We start from the raw sequence: 25,284 nt of genomic DNA, 5'->3' as shown, positions 1-25,284 counted from the left end.
TATTAACTAAATATTCCATCTCACAGCTAATCTTTTGATTATACCACCTTTTTTTTTCATGAGCAGTAGCAAAATAATGCCATTCTATTAATATTCCAAACTAACTTTTATGGTAATAAACATTGATAAGGTTTTTATAATTTTTAAATTGGTGTGGTGCAGCATCAGAAAAATAGTAAATTTTTCCGCATTATCAGAAATGCTTCTCACAATGTCAATAACTAATTTAGATATTTAGTTGTGACAATATTAGTAGTAGTTTTTAAAATATTCTATTTTTAATAATTAGTCATCACAATTTACTTCTATAATAAAATTTGGTTTAATAGTGTACATTATCTGTAAACAATTAAAATGCCAGAAACATATTTTTCTTAATTCGAAAAAAAAGATCACACTCAAGAACATGTCTCATAAATTTGCATATTGATTTCTCGAGAATTTGAATGAGAAAATGTATTATTTTTATATTTTTTATATAAAACTACATCTCAAAACAAACAAAATGAAAAAAAAAATATATATGATACCTTTAGTTTTTGCCAAGTTACAGATATTTGAAAATTTTTTACCCAAAATATTCAAATGCTTATGACTCCTTAAGGTGTTGAAATAAAAATATGAAAAAATTCATGAAAGCTACTAGGTACTAAAAGGAAAATTAAAAACGGTTCGGTCTCTCAACCTTAACGATTTGGCATGGAGTGCCCGATTTGTTTTTAAATCTTTATCGTTCTGTATTCAAAGAGGGGGAATTTTTGGAAAAATGTTCACGTGAAAAAAATTATTATTTTTAAAATTACTGGGCTCCATTGTTAAAGTTAAGTTATCCCATATATAGTGCACATTGCTAAAACTTCACTTCAAAACTACCACATAAAAACCATATCGTTATTTCTTTTTTAAATCAATCAACTACCATATTTGCAATTAATTAGTACTTACCAAGCTGAGCACACTGTACCATTTCAGTATATCTCGTTATATCAGCTTGAGGGTGAGGATCAAGTCTAAAGCAAGTATCTGTATGAGCTAATGGTGTAAGAATATCTAAACTAAAAGTTTCTGAATATAAAAGGCCAGCAAGTCCAGCCCAATCACCCACACTCAGAGCTCTACTTTCCCAAAACTGTTCTTCGGTACAACCTAATTTAGGTAAAATATGGGTAGGATAGAAACGTTCCAGCATCAAAGCACCTTGTTGAATAGCAATCTGTGAAACAACGGAAATATCGGTGGAATACTGCAACATTCTGTATATGGTTTTATATAAATAAAAATAATAGTTCTTATCTTCTTTAAGGGGTAAAGTCACTCTAGAATTTAGAAAAAGTTGATTTTTGGATACATGTTTTAACCAAGCTTTATTATGTGAAGAATTTAGGAAAAAACTTGTAGCTGGGGGAAAAATTGGGAACACAAGTTTTTTCGAAGTGGAGAGCATCCACTTGCTGCATGCAATGATATTTGCCATTAAAATTGAGAAAACATGAAATAAATTCACTCTGCAGGTCTTTTGACAACAAAATATGTAGCTTGATACCACAAAAGTGAGTAGTAGTCTCGATACCATAATAGTGATATACTGACTTCATGTGTTTCATCAAGGAATCATCATCTTATCTTGAAAAATTGTTCTCAATAACCTCAATCGACATGGACTCACTGTGTAAATTAATATACATGAAGCATAAATGGACACAATGGTTTAAAGCTTACTTAATTAACTTTTACTGATATTAGAATTTTGTCATGTCAAAACAATTAACTCTAGAGTCACAAGCTCAGAGATCCTTTTTTTTTAATCTTATTCGTTATTCAAATTTTAATACACATAAATGCTTGAGTGTTTTGAGTTTACAACTTGAAAATATTTTAGCATACCTGAGCAGCAACCCCAAAAATGAATAAATATATTGGTGCTCTACATTTGAGCTTGAACTGCCCTTAACCTTGTCCTGATCAGGTCAAAATGTATGGATAAGTAGATTTCCTTTGTTAGCAATTGATTTTCTATATTTGATCTTGAACTGACCTCAACCCCGAACTAATAATAATAATATAATAATCTTTATTTGAAAATAGGAAACATCCTAATATACAAAATTTTTTCGAATTAATCGGATCAAACGGACACGGATCAAATTCAACGACCCTAAAAACATGGTCTTGTCTTTCGGACCTACCACTTTTTTTGTAGAGCTGTGTTATTCATATATTTTAATTTCCCTACAATGTTCCCTAGCTTTTCGTATATAATAAATATAAGAAAATGTTTGTTTTTATGTTCCAAGACCCTACCGGACATACAGCATTCTGAAAAAAAGGTGCCGTTGCTTGCCATAGCCTACAGGCATCATTTTGTATCCAAATCATTTAAAAAAAATCACAATATTACCTGAAAACATGTACAATAAAGCCCTTTTGCCTTGACACTATATCTTGTATCGATTTTTCCTTAAAAATTCACGAAAATCACCTTTTTCCAACCTCTAGAGTGGCGTTACCCCTTAAGTACAGCAGTAATAAATAGTTTTATTTAATAATTTGACATTAACTGTAAAGTTTCTTCTAACCTTAACAAATGCAGAACATTTCTGCAGGTAAAAATTAGGCATAATAATATATAAATCTTATAATTATCGCTTACCTTTAATTCTGGAGTAGACAATTTAATTTTACTTTTGACTACAACACTGAGACCTGTTTGCAAATCTCTTCTCCGCCTTTCCAGTTTTTCATGTAATACAGTTAACAAATCTTGAGCTTCTTTCTCCAAGTTCTTATATGGTCCATTTTTAGAAAGTTGTGCAGAAAAGCTTCCAAAGCAAGCCTCCACAAAATGACTAAAGTCCTTTTGGGGTTGCATTATCGTACTTTCTATATCTGTTTGATAAACGGCAAGTTCATCCCATTCCATTTTTGCTTCGAATGCTGCCAGAGCTTGTTCTGGACTAATTTGAAAATAATAATCTGATGCAAGGCCCGGTCCAGCTATTCTTTTAACTACAAAACTATCACTTGCTGGAACTCGTCCCCGTTTCTTAATAATTACATGAAAAATCATGGCATCCCAAAGCAAACGAAGCCAGTATCTTGTTACTCCACCTGTAAAAAATCTACTGATACTGAAAAATACTAATATACCATGATTAAAAAATATAAGCTCATTGTCAATAATTATTATTAGTAATTTTAAAGAAAAACAATCCTAGGACTCTTTGGAACTCAATAAAACATTGTTTTAAATTTGAAAGTTAAATTAAAAAAAGCATGACTGGAAATAATTTATTTGTGAAAATTCAATTAGAAAAAAAATAAATACGTAACAGCAAAATATATATTTTTTTCAATATAATGGAATACAGGGTGTAACAGCGACATTGGACACAAACTTTCAGGACTAATTTCCTTATTTAAAATTTAAAAAAAACATAATTTATTCATGAAATGTTTCCTAATAGTCGTATGATTTTTTTCAAAGATTAAATGTAAAATATTGTAATCTTATCTTAAGAACCATTGAAGATGTAGACTTTGAAATAGAACAGTTCCCTCATAGTACCTACTTACAGGTATGACACCTAAAAATTTGTCACATTAAGTAGAAAACGTGATTAAAAAATGAATCAGGAAAATGCAGGGAATTGCCTGAAATTAAATCAGTGCAGGGCTCGCTTGGTCGGTTTAGGGTTTTCTTTTGGGCACTAAGTCAATGCCGGAACTAACAGGGAAATCAAGTACTAGAATAGGGCTCACAATTTTGGAAGTATGTATTAATCTTGTGACTCTAAGCTGAAAAGTTGAGTGATATGTGAATATCGAGATAATTTGTGGTGCAAAGAGTAATATTTTTTCTCTTTGGATTACATAAATTTTGTCACATTAGCTGTGTCAAGTTTTATTTTATAAGCAGTTGGTAGTACGGTGGGATTTCTAGCCAAATGGGAATTTAAATAAAATACAATTTTCGGGATGTCAATGTTTTGTATCTTTATCCAGACAACTTCAGGAGTTTTAAAAAATTATTAATTCTATGTATGATGAAAAATATCTAAAGAATTTTATAAGGATCCCGCACAAACCTTATGAGAAATGGCTCCCGGTTAAATTGGCTGAATTTTTATATGTCACGTATCTCGGCTTCCTGAACAAATGTCTTTATGGGCGCAAAGGGGGCTAACCCGCCTACCCCCTAACCCATATAGCCCTTAGAAACCACCCCTACCAAACCACAAGTAGGCTAACACACCTGACGCGGGGAACAGTTCTATCAGTTCTAATCGACTAAACTCGCTGTTCCCAGGGTTACGTGGGTTAACCTGCTTGTGGTTTGGTAGGGGTGGTTTCTAGGGGTTTGTTGGGATATGGAGTAGGCGGGTTAGCATGCTTGTGGTGTGAAATTTAATTATTTCAATAAAAATAAGCGACTAAACTCACTGTTCCCAGGGTTACACGGGTTAGCCTGATTATGGTGTGGCAGGGGTGGTTTCTAGGGATTTTCTACTCCAAAAAAAAGTTTAAAATACCAAAATTATTATATATTTTAGCAGCTATATTTATATGATTTTTTTCGTTTTTTTTTTTAAAGAGATTAATCAATTGGAACAAAAACACAAAAAGTTCTTATAAACATAGTTGTTAAAATAAGATATACAACCAATTAGTAATTTCAGTTTCTATTTTTTTGGAACGGCATATTAAATTGTCTCTTTTACATCAAATCTAGCAATTTTAAGATAAACTAATTAGAGGCATTTTTTGTACAGAATGAACAGATCATTCATAAAACATTCACGGAGGAAAATATTTTCAAAGAAAAGTCAAATGTTTGAAAATGATTTTTATTGCTTTCCGTTCCATTATAACATGTACCAAATTTGAATTAGGTATCACATGTCAGTTCTCAGATATTAATGAAAAACCATTAGATTTATCACTAGATTTAAAAATGAAACTATGATTTTTGGAATTTAAGATAAAAATGCAGCATTCTATAAAAACTGTTTGAAATAGTCTACCTAAATCTGAAATACACAATTTCCTTCAACATCAAATAATTTGTTTAGACAGTTAATTTTGATGCCAATAGTTAGGATTTATTCAATTAACACATTTCGCCCCATTTCTATCAAATTTTCATCAAATTTCTTTTTGCTTTTGTCGGTATAGTCTGAAGACATCATTTTGATGTCATAATGAGTTTTCTAAAACCATCAAACCAACTAGACTATTTTTGTTAATGGTTCCCAATTGTAAAGTAAAATGAAAGATATAATGAAAACAAAATAAGTACCATTAATGTTTGATAAAAATATAACAAATACAGAAAATAGTGAAAATTATAAAACGGGAAAAATTTATTATTCACCTCTGTTGACTGTCAAAATTGTATTAGTTTCAATTGGAAAATGATTAGCAATTGGACTGTGCATAAGAACAATTTGATTAAGTTAATTAATAGTGTTTTCATCTACATTGACTTAAAAAATTATAACCCGCCTGCAAATTGTTTATTGTAACATTGCCGTTACACCCTGTTTAAGAAAAAATAGAATAATTGTTCATGCCTTACCTGCTAATATTAAGAATGATACAAAAGGACAAACAATAACTGCTACAAATAGAGATGTCACCGGCTGTATTAAACCTTGTAAAGTCATATTCCATAAGAGAGCTTCGCAGAGTATGAAGTATCTATTTCTCTTCTGTTCAGAACTATCCAAATCATATATAAGAGCATTAGTAACTTGTATTGCCAAAGTTAATATTGGCATCCAGATTACAGATGTTATTGCAATAAACAAACTTGATAATATAACTCCAAGGCATACTATAGGAAAAATAACAACTAATCCAATAGTACCAAATACACCTTTAATAAAATAATTCCAAATTCTATTAATATGTCTCGTTAAACCTTTTCCAATGAAACCCGTATCTGGTTTTGTTTCAAAATGAGTCCGAGACTTTGAAATATGCCTCCAAAGATTTATTAACCGAGATGTCAATGTAGAAGTCAAACTACTTTTACGAGGAAACAAGGTTCCATTAATTTGAGATAATTCTAAATCTGGCATAAATGGTTCTACAGAAAATAATGCTCTGAGACCTACAGGACTGCACCATGGTAAAACTATACCAAAAAAGAACATTGCATTCCAGGTCCAACACCATGTTCGATGGAAATAATTAAATATTCGCCACAAGGGCCACCGAGTTGTTGTTGTTCGTACTATTTCTTTTTCAACTAGAAATACCTAAAAATAAATAGTTTACAAAATATTTCTTTATATTTAATACCTAAAAATAAATAGTTACAAAATATTTCTTAGTACAATTTAAAGTGGTATTTAAAATCGAGTTAAAAAAAATGTCACAATATGTAAATTTACACCAGGTGGGAAGAAGTGGATAAGTAACATTCAAAACATTTTTCTGTATACAGTTATTAAATACATACTTATTACTTATAAAAATTAACATTACCCTTGACAAAACATGTAACAGCTACTACAGAAAGATCTTTTTGTTTCCACATTTTACTTAGGATTATTTCATCAGCCACTTTGCGTATACAATTAATAATATTAATAGAACAAAATTATATATAAAAACAGTTTTTTTAACCTAAAAGTATGCAATTGAGAATATATTTAATTAATAATTGTTATCAAACTTTTTTAAATACTATTTGTTTTTAATTAATTTTACCATTTTGTTTCTATAAAACTATCAAATATATTTAATTTTTGTTACTCCTCTCAAATTTTCACTAGTTTCTCCAATTTTAGTTTACTAAGTCTTAATCATACCATAAACAAAAAATTCCTACTCCATATCCAAATAAATTGCAATATCTCGTAAACCAAAATTAAAATTTTAATGTAGAAAAAAATAAAGTAAATAAAGGAATCACAAGCGCATATAAATAAAAACCGGAAGACGATCAACAGCTACTATAACCCCCTTTTTCCGATCACGCTCCAATTTTTTTACTAACACTACACAAATAGTATGCTAACATAATTTAAAAGTCTACATAATTTTAACCTTAAAAGAAAGGGAGTTATTGATTTTTATTAACTTTAAATAGTGATAACAGTTCTATGTACAGGATACACAGGGTGTTTATTAAGTACTTGTACCAACTTCAAGGGTGGTGATTCTTTGAGATGAAAATTTTATGTAAATATAAGTCCGGTAATGCTTCGTTTTCAAGATTCAGGGTGTCAAATTTTTTTTTAAAAATCGTTTTCATAAAAATCTTAATAATCCTTTAGCCGATTTTGTTGAAATTTGGCAGTATTATTTATGGTAGAAAAGGGCTAATTTAGCCCTAACTGGATTGTGGTGTCCTGGGAGGCACCTTAGCCCTTATTTTTGACAAAAAAGTGTGTGCCACTGACTTTTTAGAAACTTTTTTATTTTTTTCGCATTAAGTAACTAAAAATACAACTTTTTTGTCCCTTGAATTTTTTCGTATCTTGCTTCTTTTTTGGAGAAAAAAATAATTTTTTATTGTATTTATTTGTTAGGTAATAATTAATAAAACACAAAAATTTTTTTAACATGCATTAATTTTTATAACAATTTCTAATGCCAGAATAGACTATTGATATGGAAAAAAATAACAGATACATGCCAGTTTTTGATAGTTTGATAGTTTTAATTTTTTATTATGTTGTCCCAGGGACATGCAATAGTGATTTTTTTTTTATCTACAAAATACGAGAAAATTCAAGAGACAAAAAAGTTGTATTTTTAGTTACTTAATGCGAAAAAAAATAAAAAAGTTTCTAAAAAGTCAGTGGCACACAATTTGTTTGTCAAAAATATGGGCTAAGGTGCCTTCCAGGACGCCACAATCCAGTTAGGGTTAAATTAGCCCTTTTCTACCACAAATAACACTGCCAAATTTCAACAAAATCGGCTAAAGGATTATTAAAATTTATATGAAAAACCGATTTTTTAAAAAGAAACCCAATAATTTGAAAACAAAGCATTACTGGACCTATGTTTAAAACCAATTTATACCCAATGAATATGTGACAGGTTGACCCACTTTTTTTGTACTATAATGTACGTATGTTATTGATAATAAAATTTTTACTCACCGGTTGACTTGGATCTGATCTAGGTGTAGTTATACTAGTAACCTGTTTACTCAAAACAGTTGGAACAACTTCTGACTGTCCCTGAAAATTTCTTCTAATAACCCAGTTTGTTGGTAGCCAAATCTGTGTTGGCCATAAAAAACTTCTAGTTGGAATTTTGTCTTTACTTAGTTCTCTTAATAAGGCCGGTTCCCGCTCTCTCATAAAGGCCAGGTCTCTATTTAGAAAATAGACAGTCTGAAATAACCTTTCAGAACTGCATAAAGCTAAAGCCTCTTCATGTGCACTCCACTGGTTTTCTTGGCTGAACTTTTGTTCAGCTATTCGTAATCCAGATCGTAACCAAGGACCTATTCTAGATAAAACTGGATGGAAATTACAAAGTCTCTGTTTAACTTCTTCCTGAGATTTATGGAGTCGATGTTGTACATTTTCAACGGCTCTAAAACATTGTGCTATTAAGTGCTTCAAAATACTGGCCGGATTAGTCAAAGCCAGTTATATGCGGTGGATTATTTGAACATGAAAATTTAAATTCGGATAGTCATATTAAAAAAAGTTGTGTAATATATACAGGGTGTTTAATAACTCTACCGACATAGAGCAGGAACGTGTAGAGGATCTTAAAATATGCCGATTTGTTATGTACATTTTTTTCTGGAATGTACCGTTGAAGAGATAGAAGATGTGTTCAATTTTGAAAAACAATAATATTTCAGCAATGCATACACATAGTGCAACAAAATTTGCGATTGTTATCTTTAATTGGTAAAAATATGAATTTGTTGCAAGCCCAATAAGGGCTGGACTAGCGGTAGAGAGTCCATAAAATGATATAGATTTTTTTATCAGTATGCCAATTATTAAAGTTTTATCAGTAGTACAGGAAATTTAATTTTAAAAATTTATTTACTCTTACAAATTTTTCGAAAAAAATAACGGTTTTTGAGAAAATCGGGATTTTGTGAAACAACGTCATTACTAATTGATTCAGACAAAAAGTAAAGTATGTAGTTTTACCAAGAGATAACTCTTGGTTCCCAATTTGACACAAGGAAAAAGATATCAGTTAATGAATATAATCAGTGGAAATATAAAAATACACGAGATAGTATTCAGGGTATCCCAGAAAACAGTGGTCATACACCAACCGCAAATTCCTTAAGTAAAAACAATTCAATATAAGTCGACTCACTCAGTCCAAAAATGCTTTAATTAAAAGTTAGTGTTAAAGTTCTCCTTATGACATGGTTTTTCATTAATATCTATAAATCGACATATGATTAAAATTTTGTATATGTTATACGGAAGCAGGAAGCAAAGAAAATATCCCTGCATCAATGATTCTTATTGAAAATATATTTTTTGCCCGGAAGTAGAGCACCCTCTGCAATCTTGGAACACAAAAAAATTTATACTTATTTTTTTAATTTTTATTGCCATTTTTAAGACACTGTGTTAAGAGAAAAAAGTGTAGTTGTTACAATGAACCATTTTCGAGGTAAATGCATTTAAAGATGAAGATACTACTCATATACTTTTTTCGACATATAATAATAATAATAATGATAATAATAATGATAATAATAATTATAATAATAATGATAATGATAATGTTAATTATAATGATAATTATAATGATAATGATAATGATAATNGGTTGCCAATGGGTAATTATTAGAACAGCAGATATTTTATACTTCTTGACGATATTTTGGAGAGAGGTGTTTCCTTGCAATTTGCAGACAAAACAGATATTGTTACCTTGTTTCAAGTAGAATGCACTAATGCAGATAATGTTGCAGAAATTATATAATATATTGACAGTGAATTCATGAACAATTTGAGTCATAGAAAATTAACACTAATTTTTCTTTATAACAGAATTTATCAACAGGGCAGGTATAACAAATACATATGTCGACCAAAACTAATTGATTGTTGATACTTTGGTTTCTGTGATTATTTAATAATAATAATAATAATAATAATAATAATAATAATAATAATAATAATAATAATAATAATAATAATAATGCATGAAAACAAAATTCTGTCATTTATGCAGCAAAATGTGCATGTAATATTTAATGCCTTTCGACATTATGCATTTATTTTGCTATACAAAGACCCAGTTGTTGTTTTTTGGGGTATTATTAACATATGTCAGAAATACAGGTGATTCACAACTTATCCAAAAAAATTTGGGAATAGATGCGGCATGAGAAATGGAGTCAATATCATAAAAAATTTTTTTGGAAAATCCTGTTTCTGAGAAAAAAAATTATTGAAGCAATAGGCGTAAGAGCCACGTGGCCTAGCGACTCCGAATACTGAAATCCGATTTTACAATCGTTGTTGCGATAGTGTTTACAATAGTGTTTTAGTAGTTAGTGTCAAAAATGGCTTACGTGTATAGCAACTCAGAGTTGATGGACATCGTTTTAATTTATGGTGAAGCAAGACAACATTTGCGTTAGTTCATAGAAACTGAGTAAGACGGACCCAAATGTGTTTACACGTCGATGGACAAACTTTTGAACAGTTGTTGTACCATCAGGTATGTCAAATTATTTTATTTAAACCACAAATTAATTTTATTAATTAATAATAACAATAGCCGTAAAAGCAGTTGAATAGTGGACTAGTTTCCAGTGCCGTGCAGAATTCTTGTATTCTTAAATCATTTTCGAACTGCCTTTTTGATTTTTTCTTTACAAAATTGTATTTGTAGGAGTCCCCTGCACATCCAATTTTTTTTTATTTATCGTTAAACGTGTTTGTTTCAAGAAAGGTTTGTTATATCGATAACAAATAAGTACTTCATTTTCTCTTTAAGAAATAAGAAGTCTTAAAAATAGCGACAAAATTTAAACGTATATAAATTTTTTTAAAAGCCAAGACTCCTAAAGGCCACAAAGCAGCTGTGCATAAAATTGAATACATTAGTAAAATAGTTTCGAAAAAGACAACTTATATCCAAAATCTATTCATTCTTCTTTTAATGAGGAACAAAAAATTTCAATGTAAAATTGATTTTCAACTCTCAACTTTAAGAGCTAATAATTCTACCGAATAAAAAAATTATACAAAACCTTCATAAATGATTACAAGCCACATGACTCGTAATTTTTTTTCACTGGATATGATTGGTGTAATTTTCACGAGATTCTATTCAACCAATGAGCGATTGTATTATCTCGAGCATAGACGTAATGATTTGTCATTGTTCATTGTAAACGAATCATTAATATTGGTGACGCCAAAATCTAGTGATTTTTCGTTACCAGTACCAGCTTTGCAATGTTGGACCTATCCCTAAGTTCGGTGGTCACGTGGCTTGTAAACATTTATGAAGGCTCTGAATAAGCCTATGACATTATTTTTGTGAGGACTATCTAAATCTAAGGGATTGGCCACCATTTTCTGGACACACTATAAAGAATTAAAATTTGTTTACCCTAGAGGTATTTTTGTGTAAGAAGCATAACATAATTTCTATCTGATGCAGATTAAGCATTAATCATGATTAAACTATTGCAGCCGTTAGTCACCTACATAACGATAATGAATAATATTACATAGAGGTCAAACGATATTTGTTGAGATAGAATTTAAATAAAACATTTTTCTTTGCTAAGTGTTTTTAACTTGAGCCCATATTAAAAAAAAATGTCTACCTGGGGTGTCAAACTCGGTTAATTCCAAGAAAGTGACGCAGGGGTCTTCTTGAAATTCTATCTCAACAAATATCGTACAGACTGTAAATAATATGAGATTTAAAACTCATAGAAACAAAACATTATGAAAAATATATATTATTTACAATCTTATGCTTATTTGTGGATTTTCTATTGCATGATCCAGAATAGCTTTTCTTGATTTAGTAATAGTACTTTTTTGATGACCGTAAAAATGTCTTGCTGAAGAATAAATGAACCAGTGTCATCTACAAAAAGACTTCTAAATAATTTACGGTTACGTTACTTTTCCATTTGGATATGTACAAAAATTTTTGAGATATAAGATATTCTAATAATCTACTTATAACAATACAAATACAAAATTTGAGATATTTTGTTAAAAGCTCAGTACAAACAGTTTTTGGCAATAACTCAATATTTTTTCATTATACAGGGTATAATAACAAAGTTTCAACTTCAGGAATTATTGGTAATACAAATAAAAAACAAGAATGTTTTTTCTAAAATGATCCAAAGAGCTCTGTGATCATTGAAGATATAGACTTCAAACTTGGCACAGTTCTGTTACCTTATAATACCTAAATATAAAATTTGATAAAAAAAATTAACAAGTGATTTTGAGCTTAAATTAGAGGCTGCAAAATCTTAGCACCCATGCTATTTCTAGTCTGTTCCATTGTTTTCTTGCAGTGAATAGGATTTTTGACAAGTCGCCTCAATCGTTTAGATCATTATACTAATATATCTTAGTAATTGTGACAAATGTTAGATGTTTGTTGAAGAATCTTTTAGCGGAATTTTTCAGATTTAACTGACTAGTATTACAAAACCGACACGATCTAACTGATTTTTTTTGTAGAATCATGGTTAAAAGTCTAAAAAGAGAGCATGGGTGAAAATCAGAATAACTTAAGGTTTTGCATAAATTCACATTTAGTTGAATGAAAGTCAAATTATAGATTCAATCTTTTCATAATTATTATGTATCTATAGTTACTGAAAAACTAGCATAAATTTTACCTATAATAATCCACCGCTAAAGAGTACTTAACATTGTCATGGTCTGTGGACTTTTACCAGTGAATGATGCAATCTATGAAAAACAATAACAGGCAGTAAAATTATTGGAAATGATCCGGTCATACAAATTTGTAAAATAAGATGTCAAATTACTTTATGTTGATAGTTAAAACCCCTCAAACCCTCTTCTAAATCTGATGCCACTGATTAATTTTTGTTCAAATTTTATGTAATAGTAACTATGAGGGAACTGCAATGCATTAAATTCTATCTTCAATAATTCTGGATTCATTGAGCTCTTAGGAATCGTTCTATAAAAAATGTTAATGAATCGTTTTATAAAAAATTTTAAATGTTGCAATATTACCGTTTTACCCTGTAGATTTTAAATGAAGGATTCCGTCTAACTGTATTCAAATTAATATCACTTATGAACATAAATCTGTTACAATTTTCAAATCAATATATTAAAAACTACCTTAGCTATGGCAAAAAAATAGAATAAAAATTATAATCAACAAACTGTATCTTAATTAAAATCAACTTATAAATTAAATCAGGTTAAACATGGAGTAAGTGATACTTTTGAAAATAAATAGGGTTTTTTATAGGAAAATTTGTAATTTTGTTTGTTTTCTGTGCTAGTGTATATTTAATTTGTAATTTTTGGCAGAATATTCTTTTAATTTTTTAATATTCTTTATAACACATTTTTTAACCAGTAGTAACAAATAAATATTTTTTCTTAGGGTGACAAGTAAACATTTTCTTCAATCATAAAAATACGCTGGTGTTAGTTTTGATACTGGAACAAATTTCAAGACATTTTTCATACAAAATTGAGCATTTCATGAAAAAACGTGATTTTTTTTTATTAAGTTGCTATACTAAATACCTGCTGGGTTGAGCTACCTACCAAGTGTCCCCGGGCGGCAGATAGGGGAAGACATAGGACTTCGCGGTTCTATGGCAAGATTTGCACTCCACGGACTAGCTCCCACGTGTACCGTGCGTGGCGACCCCTGTCGACGGAGGATCTGCTTAGCCTGGTGGCTAAGCAGATCATGCCTGCAACACGCCACTAGATGCCGGAATTCGAATAGATGGGTGGCTGGGAGCTAACCCACTCCTGGTCAAAGGACAAACAGACTGTTGTCATAGCATCAATTTACCTCTCGGAGGATTCGGCCACCGCACCACCAACGAGGAACTGGTAGCACACTATCCCACCCAGAAATGGCAACTTTAGGCTAATTAACATTTTCAAATCCGTGAAAAATACTGATAATCGAGTTAAGAGATGATTGAGGGCTCATTCGATACGGGACGACATCTAGAAAAATGTGCATAAAAATCGTATTCACACATAAACAATTGCGAAAGTTACAAACAAAAACAAATTTAAAAAAGGAGGTTTGGTTTTTTGCAAATAACTCGAAAAATTTAAGCGTTAGCGTCAATTTGAAAAAGATCCTAAAATAAGAGGAAATTTCCCATAAAAATGTCCCAACTCTCGAATCTTCATCGTCATTATTTATAATTTTAATTTAATGTTGAAAATAGGGCATTAAGCGTCGAAAGGAATGCACTTTGTTCTATGATATTAAATGTTAATATAACATTTTTTTAAAAATTATATTATGTATACTTGAATAAAAAAAATTCCATCGAGAAAAAATTTTCTCACTGATTTTTCAACAAATAGGACCATTGTTAATAAAGTTATAATTTTAGAGTTCACGTTAACATTCAAAGTATTTTCTTAGTTAACAAAAAATTAAAAATGAATAAAAGTCGGCACTGTTTTTATGTTAGAAAGTTACATTAAAAAACATTAGCTAAAATTTTTTAGTTGTTTAAATAATTTTTCAATAAAACAGACATTCCCGATGTTCTTCAGGTTTTATGGATTAATTTTGTAAAAGCGGCAATTCAAAGTTTGTAAATAGTGTTGATGCAGAACGATTTTATTTTACAACTTTATTATTCTGTTAATGACTTGAAGATTTGTTTTTGGTTTTAGTGAATAAATGCGAAATTTGATTGTTTTGTTTTTGTGAAAATTACGTATCTCTCCTACTGGGTAATAAATATTTAAGATTTTGCAATAAGGTGATCTCGTTAATTATAGTTATCGAAAGATCTCCATGAAGCGAAATAATTTTAGCATCTTTTTTTTAAACAATTATCCGACTTTGATTGTTAACGTAAACTCTAAAATTTTAGTTGATTAATATGGTCCTATTTGTTGAAAAATCTATAAAAAACTTTTTTGTTAGCGGAATTCTTTTTATTCAAGTGTCTAAATAATACAATCACTTTTTTAAATTTTCATATAAACATTTAATGTCAAAAAAATTTCTTACAACTTAAGGGCGGTTTCAACATTAAATGCCCTATTTTCAACATTAAATGAAAATTATAGTTAATGACTATGGAGATTTAGCAGTTGGGAAAATTCCTCTTCTTTTAAGATCTTTTTTCAAACTGACGGTAACGCTTACATTTTTTGAGTTATTTGCAAAAAACCAAAATCTTTTATTTGTTTATAAGTTTTGCAATTGTTTATGTGCGAATATGATTTTTATGCACATTTTTCTAGACGTGATCCTGAATCGAATGAGCTGTCACCCATCCCATAACTTAAATCATCAGTATTTTTTTACGGTTATGAAGCCTACTTATGCCACCTGTGGCACTAATTCACACCATGTATCTTGGGACAGTGAAAACAAATAGGTAAGTCTTTATATGACTATATTAATGATAGCAACCTTTGTATAAGTATTAGAGACTGTGAACCAACATTTGTCAACTCTAGGAGTCAAACATTAATAGACGTCACGGTGACTACGGCGCATATATCTAATGCAATCCAGAACTGGCATGAGGCAGATACTGCGTCAATGTCAGATCACCGTTGGAAAAATTATAAAATTAATATTACCAAAACTAGTCAAAAACTGTTCCGGGACCCCCAAGGAACTGACAAAGATAAATATCTATGTCACCTCTGGGAGAGATTGAGGTATTTGTGAATACTATACAATCCGCCATAAAAAGAGCCTTTACAACATCTTGCCCCCTCAGATCAGTTCAGCAAACTGGCACAATGAGTTGGTGTAGCCTGAAGCTGACAGAACTGAAGAAGGCCAGGATATCGTTTAATAAAGCAAAAATGTCCAGACAAAACTCATATTGGGAACTATACAAAACCCACCTGAGACTTTTAAAAAAACTGGCCAGGAGAAGATAAAGGGATGCATGGAGCCTACTGCGAGGAGATTGAGGACTACTCGCAGGCTGCCAGGCCTTTGCAAAAGAGAAAGATCATGACTTAGATTTATTAACTAGAGAGGATGGCGAGAGAACCATTATTCTAAATGAAAGACTGGAATTGCTTCCTGCGATCCACAGTAATGAAATCGGAAGAATGGCCGGACAAAACCGAACATCCACCTGTGGTCACGAACACACAGATTGTCAACTAGACTATAACCGATGATAAAATAAGATTGGTAATACAAACTTTTTCACTCTTTAAATCGCCAGGCACTGATGGCATATATCCCTTTTACAATGGGGCATGGATGTTTTAATGCCGCACCTGGAAGGGATGTTTAAGCTGTGCTTCGTACACCTTCACATTTCAAAGTGTTGGAGGGAAATTAGGTTTGTGTTCTTTCCCAAAACAGGCAGGCTGAATTACACCACCCCAAAAACGCATCGCCCCTTTAGCCTGACCTTGTTTCTGCTGAAAACGATGGAAAAGCTGTCTGAGCAATATATAAGGAATAGTGTGCTAATGGTTATCCAGACACATCCTAACCAACATACATACAGTCCAGGGTGATCTACCGACACTGCCCTTCACTAGGTGGTCGGCAGGATTAAGAAATCCCCTGGACGATAGAGAGTCCACTCTAGGGGTATTCATTGACATAGAAGGGGCAATTGACAAAATGGCCTTCCCAAAAATGAACTCAGTTCTTGTGGAGAGAAGAGTTTCTCCTACCATCTATAGATGGACATCAAATATGCTCACTAAAATAGTCAGTGTGGGGGATGCCTCCACAAGAGGAATTATTGCAAGGGGCTGCCCTTGGGAAGGTGTTATATCAGAACTGCTATGGAAACTGGTTCTAGACAGTCTAGAATGCAAACAGCCCTAAGAACTATTGAAAAGTGGTATGAGGACCATGCTGTTAGTCAACCCTAGGAAGACGGAAATGGTTCACTTTACGAGGAAGTGAAAACTGGGGCCAATAAAGGCACTAACTCTCCTAAACACTACGCTAAGCTTTACATCGGACGTGAAATACTTAGAAGTCACACTCAACGTAAAGCTAACATAGAATCATTTTGAAAGGAGACTAAAAAGGTGTACATATCCTATGATCAGTGCCGCAGGACCATTGGTAAAACCTGGGGAATGAAACCAAAAGTAGTCCTGTGGATAAATACTGCCATTGTGAGATCAATGGGGGCCTGCCAGCCAGGTACAAAGGATTACCTGTCTGAGTATAACTGGAGCTATGCAAACAACACCCACCATAGCAATAGAGATAATGCTGTCTGCCACCTCTAGATATCTATCTAAGAGAAGTGGCTTTGACAACTATGCTTCACCTCAAGAACGTTACTTTCAAACTGGATGTAGAATGTGGAGAAGCTAGTCGCCTATGGAATGGGGTCGTCAGGAAGGCAGGCAGACACTGAAAGTATTGCATTGGACAGACCCTACAAATAATTTCATCAGGAGACAGGAGGAAACCACTAGCAAGGATGTAATTAACGTCTTCACTGATGGACAAAAAAGGAAGGAAGGTCCAGGACGTGGAACTTATTCTAGACCCTTGCATATCCGATATCAGTGGACAATGGATAGGCATGCGACCATGGTACAAACGAAATTAGCTGGTATAACCATAGCCATCAAAGAAATTACCCGTAGACTTACTACAAGTAAAACCATAAGAATCTACACAGACAGTACTGATCTTAAGTAATCATCTGACTAGGGCAGTATGGGAAAGCCACCAGGCACTGATCGTGGCCTCAGTTTCCAACAGCATATCTATATGCTGGGTCAAGGGACACGAGCGGTGCAATGGCAATAAAGAAGCTGACAACCTAGCCAGGAGAGCATCAGGTCTCGATATTTGTAGACCTGGTCTCTCCAGTGGGCTTTTGCTTGATGAAACACCCACTAAGAGTTTATGAAATGGTGGGATGAAACAAATAGCTGTTTTGTTAAGGAGTTCCTAGAATACAGCCAAACAATACCTGGCCATGTCTAGGTCAAATCCTCACCTGACAACAGGTATTCGAACTGAACACTGTTGGCTAAGGACACCTTCTTTACATAAGGAAGTGTGAAACACCTCTTTGTAGGGGTTGTGAACAGGAAGACAAGACAGTATGTGCTATGTGAATGCACTGCCGTCTCGTCAATAAGAGAATCAGTATTGGGAGAATGTTGGCCTTCTATGACCTACATTAGAAAGATCCCCCTGAGCAACACAACTACTTTTTTCTCTGTAACAGGTTGGTTAATGGCTCAGATGGATTGATCTCTGAATGGAAGCAAGTACAAGGGGCCCAATGGGGCCTAAGTGCTGTAACTTCTTAAACTACCTTCCCCACAATTCCAGACTATACTAAATTTAGTTTGAATATTTGTGTTAATAGGAAAAATATATTTTTTGTAGGTACCTACAATTAAAGGGAAGATTTTTGGGAAAATGGTGATATAAAAACCCTTCAAAAGTAATCACATACTCTGATGTTAGTCTGACTTAGCCTGTATATTAAAGTATAAGATTTGTAACATTCTATAATTTCTATATCGGCTAATATGATAGTCATTGATTAAGTTTTGTCAAACACAAAATTTAAATGCAGTTGCTAAGATTCTCTTCAACTTGAAATTTTTGCTATTTACAAAATTTTTATACAGGGTGATTCATTAACAATGGGAAAGTCGAAAGCTGAAGATACTACACGTGAAATGGTGACCATTGGTGCAAACATGCCTTATCCGAAAGTTGATAGTTTCGGAAATACAGGGTGTTGAAAGTTAAAATTTTAAATCGTTTTTTTTGCGATTATTCTGAAAATATATAGGTTAGGAACTTGAAAATTTGTGAAACTATATTTTTTTAAGCGACGAATAAGATGCGTGTTGTAATTTCAGCATTGCTCATAGAGGGCGCCACTTACGACCAATTTTACCGAAAATTTAGTTAATAACTTTTTACCCTGTATGTCTAACATGAAACTTGATTCAAAACCTGAAAGAGCAATCATTTTTCCATTAATTATGTATTCTTGTTTCATTTCGGTATCTCGATCCGTTTTCGAGAAAAATCGATTTAACGAACACTATGTTTTGATAATACGAGAAATTAAAAGCGAAACAAACCAAGTGTTTCTTCGTGTTATTACAACAATTAACAATAAAACAAATGAAATTCGTAATAATGATTTAAAGTCAGTGTTCGAAGAATCCACCGTTGACATTTACACACTTTACACAACGTTTTCTGAGAGATCTTCGAGTTTGAAACAACATATTGGGATTGCGTTTGACTTCGTTGGCAGCGATTTGTATTCTTTGCCACAACTCTTCACACGAACCAATAGATTCTTCCAAATAGAAAAATGAAGAGGATTGAAGTCCGGACTTCTGGGTGGCCAAGTAAAAATGCTTCCACGGCTTGAAGAAGTTCCACTTTATTTAAGAAGAGACATGTGGTTCATGCACGACGGAGCTCCACCGCATTTTTCTTGGCCAGTGCGTGCATATTTAGATGCAGTTTTTCCAAATCGCTGGATTGGCCATGTAAGCATTTTTGCTTGGCCATCCAGAAGTCCGGACTTCAATCCTCTTGATTTTTCTATTTGGTCTCGAATGAAAGATATAGTTTACAAAGAATCTATTGGCTCGTGTGAAGAGTTGTGGCAAAGAATACAAATCGCTGCCAACGAAGTCAGACGCAATCCCAATATGTTGTTTCAAACTCGAAGATCTCTCAGAAAACGTGTAAAGTGTATCAGTGTCAACGGTGGATTCTTCGAACAATTACTTTAAATCATAATTACGTATTTTATTTGTTTTATTGTTAATTGTTGTAATAACACGAAGAAACACTTGGTTTGTTTCGCTTTTAATTTCTCGTATTATCAAAACATAGTGTTCGTTAAATCGATTTTTCTCGAAAACGGATCGAGATACCGAAATGAAACAAGAATACATAATTAATGGAAAAATGATTGCTCTTTCAGGTTTTGAATCAAGTTTCATGTTAGACATACAGGGTAAAAAGTTATTAACTAAATTTTCGGTAAAATTGGTCGTAAGTGGCGCCCTCTATGAGCAATGCTGAAATTACAACACGCATCTTATTCGTCGCCTAAAAAAATATAGTTTCACAAATTTTCAAGTTCCTAACCTACATATTTTCAGAATAATCGCAAAAAAACGATTTAAAATTTTAACTTTCAACACCCTGTATTTCCGAAACTATCAACTTTCGGATAAGGCATGTTTGCGCCAATGGTCACCATTTCACGTGTAGTATCTTCAGATTTCGATTTTCCCATTGTTAATGAATCACCCTGTATGTACAGACAGTGTGTAATATTTCTTTTCATTTATATTCGTCTCAAATACTAGCATCATTAGTTTATAACTGATTATAGTATGTTACTGATCAGGAATCTCCCTTATTTGAGAATTAGATAATAACACTTTTTTGTTACCTATGCATTAAAACTATACTTTGGGCTTGTTGTACTAATAATTGAGCTATGCCCTCTCCTAGAGCCATAATATCTGGATGGGATAATATACTATTATATACTCTTTGTAAATATTCTTTCATAACAGCACCATTAACCTCCTAAAAAATAAATTAATGAATGAGAAAAATCAAAAGATATAGTTGTTACGATCCTCAATTGGAACCGCATAAAAACATGTCTTATAAATTCTACGGAATCCATAGATGTCCAGAAAAATTTAGCCTTGTCTCGTCTAGATATACTATATTCTGAGCTATATAATTACCATACAATTGTCAAGTTTTTTATGATTAAAATCGCATTGTAATAAAGCATGTCGTAAAATATCTAAAGATTTATAATTATAATCAGGATAATCGCTTAATTTATCTCGAATTATGTTTAAAGTAGGAACTTTATTTTCTTTATACATATTATAAATTGTGTGCCACATTACATCTGGTAAAATAGTCAATTTTCTTTAATTTTGTATTTTTCCATTTCCTCTTTGTATCGTGATCAATGTTTCTTTAATTACGCAATAAATTGGCCTTTTTTGGATATCTTAGTTAATTTGTTAATCCGTTTCCTAACTTTTTTATCAGATTGTTCACTATTTTCAATTTTCACATTCACATATATTTAATATAATACGTCGTCTTTGTTTTTAAACTCTGAGTTTGTTTCGATACTTTCGACAAAAACCGGTTCCACTATTTGGGGATTTTCCCGAGTTATTTCCTTATCCTCCGCTTCAAAGTCTCCAGAGAGTCACGCTAAATTACTAGATAATTACATATAACATTTATTTTAATAACTTACCCTTTACTGGTTACGATATGAACAAATAATAATATCATTTAATATATATGTAATAATACGTACCCCGCCAAGCAATGCTCTGCACGGCACTGACAAAGCAGCAAAGCTAAGTGAACCCATGTACCATACAAAAAAATTATTTACGACCTAGTGGACCAATACAGGTTTGCTTTGATGACCAGCGCGCCGCCGTCAATTCTACATCAGACGGAGTAGTTTATACATCAGGCGGACTAGTTTACCAATACCGGACTCGCCGAATTGCTATTCGAGTATAAATTATGACACACCATGGTCAAAGCATAAGAAGAAATTTCAGCTTTAAGATTTACAGGTTCCAGTTGACATCGTAACAACTATACCTACCTACTCGTATTTTTAGATAATTATTTGCATTGTATTTATATTTTTACTAGCTACATCTTACACTATATAGTGTGGAACAGCCAAATGGAATAAATTCAGTATCTAAATTATTGTGCACATTTATAAAAAATCCCGGGACACATCCATTGTGGATTCTGAAATGACATTTTGCATTGTAAAAATTTCATCCCCAAATTCAACCCTCTTCGATGGGCAATTGCAACCTCTAAATTTTTAAATGAGAAGTTGAAGCTTGTGATACCTCATCTAAAAGGTATTTTCATTGTCTATTCAAAAATGCTATGGTTTTAATATTTATTGCAAAAATTATTGGTCTGCTTAACGAAATTTGTTACAACAAACAAAAATATAAAAACAGTGTTTTGTTCTTGCAGGCTAGCAAAAACAATTTCAGTGTTCTTTTTCAATATTTTCAACTAAAAAGAAGATATAAAAACTTATCAAAATTATTCATAGATGGCATTTCCAATTTTATTGAAAAAAAAAATAATGGTTGCGGTTAGGTATGTCACGCTTCAGATGTTGGAAAACATTAGAAGACATTTTTATTTACGATTAGGATGTGGTCAAGACGTTCAAGGAACGAATTTTGAATATCTTCGTTGAAATTAATTTTTTTTTAGTTTGCTGTAGCAAATTTCATCAAACTGATGAATTTATTTTTTTACTGCTAATTTTTGCAATAAATATTAAAACCATAGTATTTTTGAATAGAGAATGAAAATACCTTTCAAATGAGGGGTTATAACTGCCATTCGAAGGGGCTTGAATTTAGGAATGATTTTTTTTGTTGCAGGATGTCATTTCAGAATTCAAAATCGACGTGTCCCGGGATTTTTTTATAAATATGCACAATAATCGAGATACTGAATTTATTCCATTTGGCTGTTCCACACTGTATGTGCACTGTTTCATTTTAAAAAAAATACATCCTTTCTCCACAAGGGAGATAGAGAAAAAATGACTATTATATAAAAAATGATTATTATTTAAAAGTCATCTTTGTTCACTTTCTGGGGTTGTATTTTGTAATTTTCTTACAGTGTACAGTACTTTATATCCACAAAAAAATATCACAAGATAAAGCGTAACTTTTACAGAAACATTTACGTTTGATTTTTTGTGGCATTTTAAGTAAATCTGATTAATACTTAATATATTATTAACAGTAACAGTTACTAAAAAAAAATTATAATAGTTGAAGGTTATCGCTTGTAGTCGTACCATGTTACAGAAAAATACCGCTGGTGCCATAGTGTGTAGTGTATCAAGCTATGAGGTCACCAGCGCAAACAAAACAAAATGGCCAATAAGAATAAAGTAATGTAAGTGATGGCCATGGAATAATATTTTCCTAATAAAATTTAGGAATACTGACAGGTTTTTACAAGATATGCAATTTCGGTAGTCTAATATATACACGATGTTTCAGAAAGACCTCCTGTAAATTCGGGGGCGATAGTATGACAAAAAATAAGAATTTTTTGTCTTATGAACTATATGTCTATCTCCTATAGTTTTTGAGATATAGAGCGACAAAATAAAATTTTTTAAATAGAATTTTTACAAAAATTTCCAAACGGTGCGAAATATTTTTATGAAATTTTGTATTCCGGGGTTTTTAAGGATGCCAAATACGCTGGTCTAATTATTTTTTGGATATTTCATAGAGGGAGCTAGTTACGCTACATTTCTATTACATTTTAGGTTCTAATTTTTTTAAGGTTAGGTTTTTTACCATTCGGGCAACAATTTCTATGTACAATTTTATTTTCTAAAAATAATGTACTCTTGTGCTAATGTGGACGGTTTTCGGGAAAAAAGGCTTTTAATTGAACTCTTACAATATTACTGTGTAGAAAATAAGTGACTTTTCTCAAAGTAGGCTTATGTCAAAACTTATTGATGATTGTCTCATAAACAACGCATACATTCTCAGTAATATTTTAAAGTCTAATTAACTTTATATCAAAATTTTAGTGACTGTAATTAGTCATTACTAACTACAGTCACTAACAATCACTAAAGAGATTTGGGAAAGACGAGAGATCCGAAAAGGCTGACAAAACAATCTAATAGTGCCGCTCTATAATTGTATATAATGCAATATGTTTTCTTTGTTGAAGAAAGAAATGGGAGAGGAACAAGCAGTTCCCAGACCCAAAAGACAGACAAATGATAATATACAGGGTGGTGCAACCAAGATGGGGTGGAAGATTACGCCTGAACGACGAGGAATTATGAAATAATTTTTTGTCACGAGGTGCATAGTTAAGAGATCCATATTCTAAAAAAATTTTCATTATACAGGGTGCACACAAAAGTCCGTGGCAAACCAAACATGTTTTTTTAAATGGAACACCCTGTATTTAAATACTAAAATGAATTCTACCTATTACTACGATGTTTTTGATATAATGGTTGATGAGTCTAAAGTTTATAGTTTTAGAGAAAATGGCGCTTAAACTTGAAAAACTACCCCCAAATCAATCAAATTCCTCCCCCATCTGAAAAGGTTGTCAAAAAACAAAACCTAGTACAAAATGTACCATATCCTTGGGTATAATAATGAATCCTCACTGATTAAAAAATCACTGACTAATATACAGGGTGATGGAGCTTGACTATTTCACTCGAAAGTCAATTTTTTTAAATGGAACACCCTAAATTTTATTTGCCCATGTTAAAGGCAATAAAACCAGCTTTCAAAAAATATGGCACATGATACCCTTCAATAAAATACTTTCTTAGGAAATCATTGGAAACTTTAATTTTTCAAAGAACGACTGAAACCAACTGTGAAATAACGACTAAAAGTTCAAAAATGATCAATATGATATCAGTTCTATACGAATGTCAAAGAAATCCGTTATTAGCTAGTAGAGTGTATGCGGCACAATATCCGGAAAACGAGAAAAAACCAAGGCCTGAAGCTTTTCGCTCATTATTGAACCGATTTGAAGAGACAGGAAGTGTTGTATTCAAAAAACGTGCATTAGTTAACAAAACCAGTAACAAATGAAGAAAATCAACTACCAGTATTACTAACTGTACAAGAAAATCCACAAACAAGTACTAGAGAAATTGAGAGAAGCCTAGGTATAGACCGCACTAGCGTCAAAAGAATTTTGAAGCAGCATAAATATCACGCCTATCACATGGAATTACATCAGCAACTTTATGATCGGAATTTTAACAGCAGGGAAAACTTTTCTATTTTGATGTTAAACAGGGTTAGGGATGATCCCAATTTTATAGATAAAGTGCTGTTCTCCGACGAAGCAACTTTTAAAAGTAACGGTGTGATTAATCGCCATAATATGCACTTTTATTCAGTAGAAAACCCTCATTGGGTTCGCCAAATTGATCACCAAAATAAGTGGTCTATAAATGTTTGGGGTGGAATAATTAGTACTCACGTGATAGGCCCCAATTTTTTCGAGGATCAT

The 25,284-nt window shown here is 32.0% G+C and overlaps 1 protein-coding gene across 1 annotated transcript; it reads right to left on the bottom strand.

The window, feature by feature from the left end:
* Positions 1 to 945: 945 nt before the first annotated feature.
* LOC108913818 lies at positions 946 to 25,284 on the bottom strand (the record flags this gene model as incomplete). The annotated part of the gene is made up of 6 exons (XM_018719446.1): positions 25,255 to 25,284; positions 20,606 to 20,745; positions 8,118 to 8,559; positions 5,576 to 6,260; positions 2,651 to 3,108; positions 946 to 1,213 (listed from the first exon to the last, which is right to left on the bottom strand). Coding segments are annotated over exons 1-6 (2,023 nt in total), but the record flags the coding sequence as incomplete, so codon positions are not given.

The sequence above is a fragment of the Anoplophora glabripennis genome, unplaced genomic scaffold (genome assembly GCF_000390285.2).
Source record: "Anoplophora glabripennis isolate ALB-LARVAE unplaced genomic scaffold, Agla_2.0 scaffold942, whole genome shotgun sequence".
NCBI lineage: Eukaryota > Metazoa > Arthropoda > Insecta > Coleoptera > Cerambycidae > Anoplophora > Anoplophora glabripennis.
Note: the sequence above shows the minus strand (reverse complement) of the source record. Positions and strands in the feature narration are given on the sequence as shown.